The 6,962-nt window shown below is 57.1% G+C and overlaps 1 protein-coding gene across 2 annotated transcripts; it reads left to right on the top strand.

The window, feature by feature from the left end:
• Positions 1-768: 768 nt before the first annotated feature.
• VPS37D (VPS37D subunit of ESCRT-I) lies at positions 769-4,695 on the top strand. Of its 2 annotated transcripts, none has more exons than XM_063091577.1 (4): positions 769-927; positions 2,284-2,455; positions 2,923-3,005; positions 3,637-4,695. In XM_063091577.1, exons 1-4 carry the CDS (start codon positions 790-792, stop codon positions 3,997-3,999), a joined length of 756 nt encoding a protein of 251 aa, XP_062947647.1. In that variant the 5' UTR covers positions 769-789; the 3' UTR covers positions 4,000-4,695. The 2 variants fall into 2 exon arrangements, with proteins under 2 accessions (XP_062947647.1, XP_062947648.1); XM_063091578.1 differs by having other exon boundaries at positions 2,290-2,455.
• Positions 4,696-6,962: the final 2,267 nt, after the last annotated feature.

A 6,962-nucleotide genomic window follows, 5' to 3' on the forward strand; every position in this document is an offset into this window, starting at 1 on the left:
GTGCTCTGTGGACACCGCACAAATGGGAAGTGGGATTGTCTATCATTTACCCATCATGTGACTTTGGGGAGGTGACATCATCTCCGTGATGTTTCCTCATCTTTAAGATAACAATAACTCAAAATAAACAAAAACATAAAACATAAAACACACACATGCAAAATAAAAAGATAACAATAACTCACATTAGACATTCATCTACTAGAGTAGGGCACTCAACATTCATTACCTCTAATCCTCACATTGTGTATTATCCCATTTTACAGAAGAGAAAACTGAGGCTTGGGTAGGTGGTTTGTCCAAATTAGCAACGGGACAGGAACTCCAGGCGCCCGGCCAAATTCATAAAATTGTTGTGCGAATCGAACGGGGAAATATGAAATAACCCTGAAAATTGTAAACGCCTGGGGTGGGAGAGTCCATGCCTGGGGGCGTGGTGAATGGTGGCCGAGTGAATGGGTGCAGAGAGAGGAAGCCTCAGATTTCGGGACCGCGGGAGGAAGATCGGTTCGTTGGGCGATCCTGGGGTGCCTGAGACGCTGTGCGGCGCGGCTCTGCTCTTCCAGGGCCGGGAGGGGTGCGGCCCGCCCCCTCCCTGCCCCACCCCCAGCCCTGGAGCCGCGGTCCCTTTAAGAGCGGGCGGGGCGCCCTCTGGCGGCGGAGCGGCGCGCGCGGCCGGAGCCGGAGCCGGAGCCGGATCCCGGAGCCGGAGCGGAGCGGAGCGGAGCCGGGGCGGAGCGGGCCGAGCGGGCCGAGCCAGCAGCCGAGCTGGGGGCGCGGGCGGGCGGCATGTACCGGGCCCGGGCGGCGCGGGCGGGGCCGGAGCCCGGCAGCCCGGGGCGCTTTGGGATCCTCAGTACCGGGCAGCTCCGGGACCTGCTTCAGGATGAGCCCAAGCTGGACCGGATCGTGCGGCTCAGCAGGAAGGTAGCGCGGGGGGCGCGGGCGGGGGGCACGGGGGACGGGCCGCGGCCTGCCGGACCTGCGGAGCGAGCGAAGGGCCGCGCGGGCCGGGCCGCGGGGCAGCCCGTGGGCACGGGAGCCTGGCACGTACCAGTGGGCCCCGCGGAGTCGCCCCCGGGGGAGAGGGCGCCCGGAGCCGGCCTGGGGCGGGTGGGGAGCCGGGGACCAGGGAGGCTCCCGTGCACCCCCGGGATGGCCGCGAGGCGTGTCCTACAGCGGATGCTCCGGGGAGGTGTGTTCCGGGGTTGGGGGTGGCTGTGTTGTGGGGAGCCCTGCCTCGCACACCCACGTTCTGTAGGGCCAGAAAGGGGAGGCGCCTTCCATAGGGAGAACTAGGGGCCTGTTTAACACCTGGGGGGACCGTTGGGGGGGGCCTACGCATTCTCGGGGCGCAAGAGGGGGCTTTGTGTCTTCCGTTGGGGAGGGGTACTGAAAGCAGAGATGTGTATTCCGTAGGCCACCATAAGAGAAAGTTGTGTTTTTCACGGGAGATAGGCCCGGGCTGGTTGTCTGTTGGGGGGCAGAAAAGGAAAGTGTTTTGGAAGGAGGCAGACAAGGAGGGGCATGTGCATCCTATAGGGGACAGATGGAGGGGAGTGCACACTCCAGGGGCAGGGAGGGGCGGCTTGGCCCTCCTAGAAACAAGGAAGAAGCCTTTTCCAGGGCCAGGGTCTGCTTTCTGCAAGAGAAGGAAAGCAGGGAGCAGATGCTGGGGGATCAAAGAGTAAAAGGGGGAGTGTATTCCTTGGGGTCTGGGGATTCCACTGGAGGGCAGAGGAGGGGGTGTGAAGGGAAGAGAGGGTGACCTGAGGGGGTACTATGAAGGGACAGGGTGCAGACATCAGTCTGGAGAGTAAGAGCAGGGGCTGGGAGTGTTTGCGGCACAAACACCTGAGGAGGAAGCAGACAAAGGCCTGGAATGAAAGGGAAGCTGCCCATGCATGGAAAATGGGACAGAGGAGGGAGGGGAACTCCTCAGGGACCTGAACAGACATATTAATTGAAAAATTAAAAATTAACTAACATTTATAGAGGCCTTCATAATTTTCCTTACTTAAGTCACAACCACCCCATAAGGTAGATGTTTTTAACTCTCTTTGTAGAAGAGGGAAACTGAGGCCCAGAGAGGGAGCTCAAGGCAAAGTCCAGTATGGTCCAGGACTCTCCTAGTCCCTCCACCTGTTGGGCTCACTGCCCTGAAGGTTGGGACCTTACAGGTGCCTTTGGCTTGGCCTGTAGCACTGCCACCCAGGGTGGCAGTGAAGGGCACATGGACAGACTCCCCGAGTGGGCCTCTTAGCACTTCTTCTCTGCTGGCAGTTCCAGGGCCTGCAGCTGGAGCGTGAGGCGTGCCTGGCCTCCAACTATGCACTGGCCAAGGAGAACCTGGCCCTGCGGCCCCGCCTGGAGATGGGCCGAGCTGCCCTGGCCATCAAATACCAGGAGCTTCGCGAGGTGGCTGAGAACTGTGCCGACAAGCTTCAGCGACTGGGTAAGGGGACATCTGGGAGAATCGCCTGGGGTGGGGGTCAGTTGGCCATCTGGCTGGTTGGCCTTGGGAAGTGCCAGGCTCTGAAGGGTGGGACTTGGGCAGACTGACTCCTGGCCTTTTGGGAAATGGAGTTGGGGAAGTGAGCTGTAGGTGAGTAGAGTTGGGCTGGAGAGGCCTGAGGGGGACTCTGGGTAGTGGGAGAAGGGACCCAATACCCAGGGGCCCCGCCTGGGTGCTGTAGGAGTTTTGCACTAGGACTGGGGGGCAGAACCTTGGCAGGGGAAGGGTGCACAAACTGATCACATGGGCATTGTATAGATAAGGAAACTAAGGCTCCAGTGAGGGGAAGGGAAGCATAGAATCACACACAGAGTGGGAGAGTCAGAGCCATGGGGTACTGGCCTCTCTGTCCCGACGGTAGACCCTGAAGACAGGGGCTATTCACTCTGTCCCTCTGTGGCCCTCAGAGGACAGCATGCATCGCTGGAGCCCCCACTGTGCACTGGGCTGGCTGCAGGCTGAGCTGGAAGAAGCTGAGCAGGAGGCTGAGGTGAGGGGAGGGGTGGCTGGGCCTGGGGACAGGGAAGGAGACCCATCCTCTCCCACTCTTGTGCTACTCTGCAGGCTTGGGAGCACCTCCTCTGGGAAGCCTACCCTGAGCGCCTGGCCCACAGGAAAGCCTGGCCTTGCTGTCCCCATTTCCCAGCCAGCAGTGGACAGCAGGGCCTGCACTCCCCACCTGTGACTTTTCCCCTGGCTCCTCTGTGAATGTCTCAGGGCAGTGTAGGCCTGGGTCTACAAAGGAGCTGGGACAGATTTCTAGGTGCTGGTTTGGGAGTGTAGTGCTCAGTGAGTTGAAGTGGGTGTGGGAAGAGGGGCCCTGCTTGGGTGTCTTGATGAAAAACACCAAAGTCTGTATCTCAAGTGTGTTCCCACCTCTGATCCTGCCTCATCTCTGACCCAGCAGGTCTGGTGATGATATCCTCATTTTATAAGTAAGGAGGACATTTGTCCGCAGTCACTCAGCAAGTCAGAGGCAGGCCCAGGCTGAAACTCAGGTGCCCTGTCCTCCAGCTGTGGGGTGGTCACCATGGGGAGGGACTCAGGGTGGGAGGGAGAGAGGACCAGCCCTCATTCTCTAGTCGGGCTCCTCCCAAACCTTCCCTTTCCTTCTGTCCCAGGAGCAGATGGAACAGCTGCTGCTGGGGGAGCAGAGCCTGGAAGCCTTCCTGCCTGCCTTCCAGCGAGGCCGGGCCCTGGCCCACCTGAGGCGGACCCAGGCGGAGAAGCTACAGGAGCTGCTGCGGCGTCGGGAGCGGTCTGCCCAGCCGGCCCCCAGTGCTGCTGCCGATCCCCCCAAACCCTTCCCTGCTGCAGCTGTCCTACCCACTGGGGCCTCCCGGGGGCCACCAGCAGTGCCCCGGAGCCTGCCCCCCTTGGACTCCCGCCCAGTGCCCCCACTTAAGGGCTCCCCCGGGTGCCCCCTTGGCCCAGCCCCTCTGCTGAGCCCTCGGCCCTCGCAGCCAGAACCCCCCCATCGGTAGGATCAAGGGTGCGGCCCCCCAGTGGGGGGCCCAGACAAACTTGATACGTGGCTCCTCCTTCTCCCCTACTGCCTGGGTGGGGGGAGGGGCAGGCCCCTCCCCCTAGCCTCAGGCAGGCCCTGGCCCTGGAGGCTGAGCTGGGGAGGAGGGTCACCTGGAAGTTGCCCAGAGAGGGCTAGGGGTAGGGTGGGCAGGGTGTTGTACCTCTAGCGCTGAAGAAACTCTGCCTTTTTTGTCTCCCCCACTGGGGCCTCCAGAGTGATGGGCCAGCCCGGATGAAAGAACTTTACTCACCTTTGGGGGCCTGGGAAGATGCCTGCTTCCCCAGAGGCTCTGCCTAGGGGTGCCTGCTGCACCCTGACACTCCACTGGGCTCGCACAATGCCAAGGCTGACGGGAGTGTTTTCCATCATGTCCTGAGCCTACCTTTCCCCCAATTCTGGGGCCCACCGCCTAGGAGCCAGGTGGTCAGGCCCCAGCTGCGGGGCCAGGAACATCATGGACCTGGGACTACTTTGTGCCCTGCTCACGCTCCAGACCCTAGGGCAGGGTAGACCAGGGGCTTCTGACCTGCACAGGTGAGAGTGGGCCATCCCCAGGAAAGACCATTCTGTATTTTTCTGTCTGTCTCCTTAGAATGGAAACTTTTTGAGGGCAGGTCCTTGTCTTTGTATGTTGTCCCCAGCCCCGCATCATAGGGGCCGTCAATAAATGTGATGATGAGGATGACGATGCTGCCTGACCTCTCTCTGCTCCCTCAGCCAGCCACTGTGCCCTTGCAGCCTCCACGTCTCAGCTTCTGTGCTTCCTCCTTTTGAGATGCCCTCCCTTCCTCTCTGCCCTCCAAAGCCCAGCTGTCCTTCGGGTCCAGCACTGCTGCTGCCTCTTTCATGAAGCCTTCTCTGATATCAACCCATGAGAGCCTTTTCTAAATTTTAACTTCCCAGATCTTCTGGCCAGAAGCACACTCTGCTGCATCATGATTCTCCAGTTGCCTCACCTGTATGTACCTTCTTTTCCTGGGTCGCCCGTAAGCCCAGTCAGGATGGCTCCTCCTCTGGCTGCCAAACGATCACCTTCAATGAGTGGTAGAGGGGGTTCTGCAGGACTGAATGAAGGTATCTATCCTCAGCTAGGGAGAACACTAGGTGGCTAGCTTGGCTCATGAGTGTGGGACAAGAGCGCGGCGATGCTCCCGCCACCGCCGCGGGTTCGGATCCTATATAGGAATGGCCGGTGCACTCACTGGCTGAGTGCCGGTCACGAAAAAGACAAAAAAAAAAAAAAAAAAAATGAGTGTGGGACAAGATGAGAGAGCAGGAACAAGTCTTGGATCAGCTTAGTTCAAGTGTAGTGAAATGAAGTTTGGCAGGGAGATATGGAAGTTCTTGCAAACAAGAGGACAGTCAGAGCACTGTAAAGCCTACAAACTACTGTGGTCTTGGTCCATGTTAAAAGGAACATAAACCATTTAGAAAGAGGGAGGTGTTGTGTTGGCTCTACTTTTCACTAAGTTTTATACTATAAGAGGGACCTCCAAAATCAGCACCTTTGAGGATTGAGACTGAGTCCCATGAGGAACAATGGAGGGATCTGTTTGAAATACATGTGTGGTTTAGTCTTTGAATCTCTAAAGGACTGCTTTCACTAGAGCCAGAGGTCACAGCCAAGACCCATAAGTGGAAACCACAGGGAGCCAGATTTTGGATCAGTATGAGGCTCTAAGTTAGGGCTGCCCCTGGAGGTAGATGGTTCCCACCCCTGAAGATGTGTGAGCAGTGCCTGAATAACTGCTTGCTGGGATCTTCAGAGATTTAGGCAATAGCTGGAGGGTCTGGCCCATGTAAGCTTTAGAGAGCCCTTCAAGCCCAGTCAGATTCAACCCTAGTAGGGGCACAGTTAAAGCACTGAGATTGCCCACTTGAGAACCTCCATCCCATCTGGGCCTTTGTTCTCCTACTCTCCTCCCTGCTGGAACTCGAACTTCTGGAGGCTGAGGGTGCCAGAACCACAGGGTGCCAGATGTCAGAACACTGAACAGCTTTGGAAGATCTCTCTCCATTCTTAGAAAAGCCTAGGGCAGGCTGGACCCCTCTTGCCCCAGCTTCCCATTCCTGGGAATTTTGTTTTAGTTTGTAATGAAAAGGAGAAAAGGGGCTAAGTTTGGACACGCCTGAGCCTTCCTCCACTATCATGAATTGTAGAGCAGCCTCTAGAAGGCAATGACTAATGTCCAGGACCTGGCTCAGCCTCCCCTGCCCAGGGCAGTTAGAAGCAGAGAAAGACTCAGGCAAGAGAGGGACTGGGAAGGGAGTAGAGTGTTACCATGGGAACCCCATGGGGTCCTTCAGAAGGCCTCCCACACACCTCACCTTCTACAAAGAGCTCAGATTCAGCTTTAGAGGGGGTAAGGACTAAAGCCTCTCAGGGTGTGGCTCCGGCCTGAAAAAGACCTGAGGCAGGTAGGGGGACATCACCAGAGTGGAGTGGGCCTAGTTTGGGGTGGGTCATGGGAAAGGCTTAGAGCTGGATGGTTTCAAAACTTCATTAACCCCCTGCTTGAAGGTACATGGAATATTCTGGAAGGTTTCTGGCAGTCTGGGCCCTCCCTCCTGCCTGAAACCTTCTGCTTCCAGGTTCTGGGGCCCCTGGGAATGTTCCTTGATATGATCTTCTTGACAGAGAACAAACTTGAGGGTCTACATCAAGAAGCTCATGAGGTAGAGCCTACCTATTACAGACCACCAGCTCTTTTATAAACTCAAAACAAAAAAATCCCCCAAATAACAAAACTCTCACCCTTTTGATAAAAATCAAAGCATTCCTGTCCTTCAAGAAAGTCTATTATGTACACCTCCTGGTTTGGGAATCACTAACTTCTGCATATTTTCCTAAGCTTCCCACCTTGTTTTCCAAACATAAAGCATAATAACATTAAATGTGCTTTTTTCCCAACCAAGGTG

The sequence above is a fragment of the Cynocephalus volans genome, chromosome 3, assembly GCF_027409185.1.
Source record: "Cynocephalus volans isolate mCynVol1 chromosome 3, mCynVol1.pri, whole genome shotgun sequence".
In the NCBI taxonomy this organism is placed as follows: Eukaryota; Metazoa; Chordata; class Mammalia; order Dermoptera; family Cynocephalidae; genus Cynocephalus; species Cynocephalus volans.

Excerpts from the sequence above, each read along its gene's own strand:
- VPS37D (XM_063091577.1), top strand. The coding sequence starts at position 790 with ATGTACCGGGCCCGGGCGGCGCGGGCGGGGCCGGAGCCCGGCAGCCCG. Across the intron at positions 2,456-2,922 it reads CGACAAGCTTCAGCGACTGG|AGGACAGCATGCATCGCTGG; the intron begins GTAAGGGGACAT and ends TGTGGCCCTCAG. Across the intron at positions 3,006-3,636 it reads AAGCTGAGCAGGAGGCTGAG|GAGCAGATGGAACAGCTGCT; the intron begins GTGAGGGGAGGG and ends CTTCTGTCCCAG.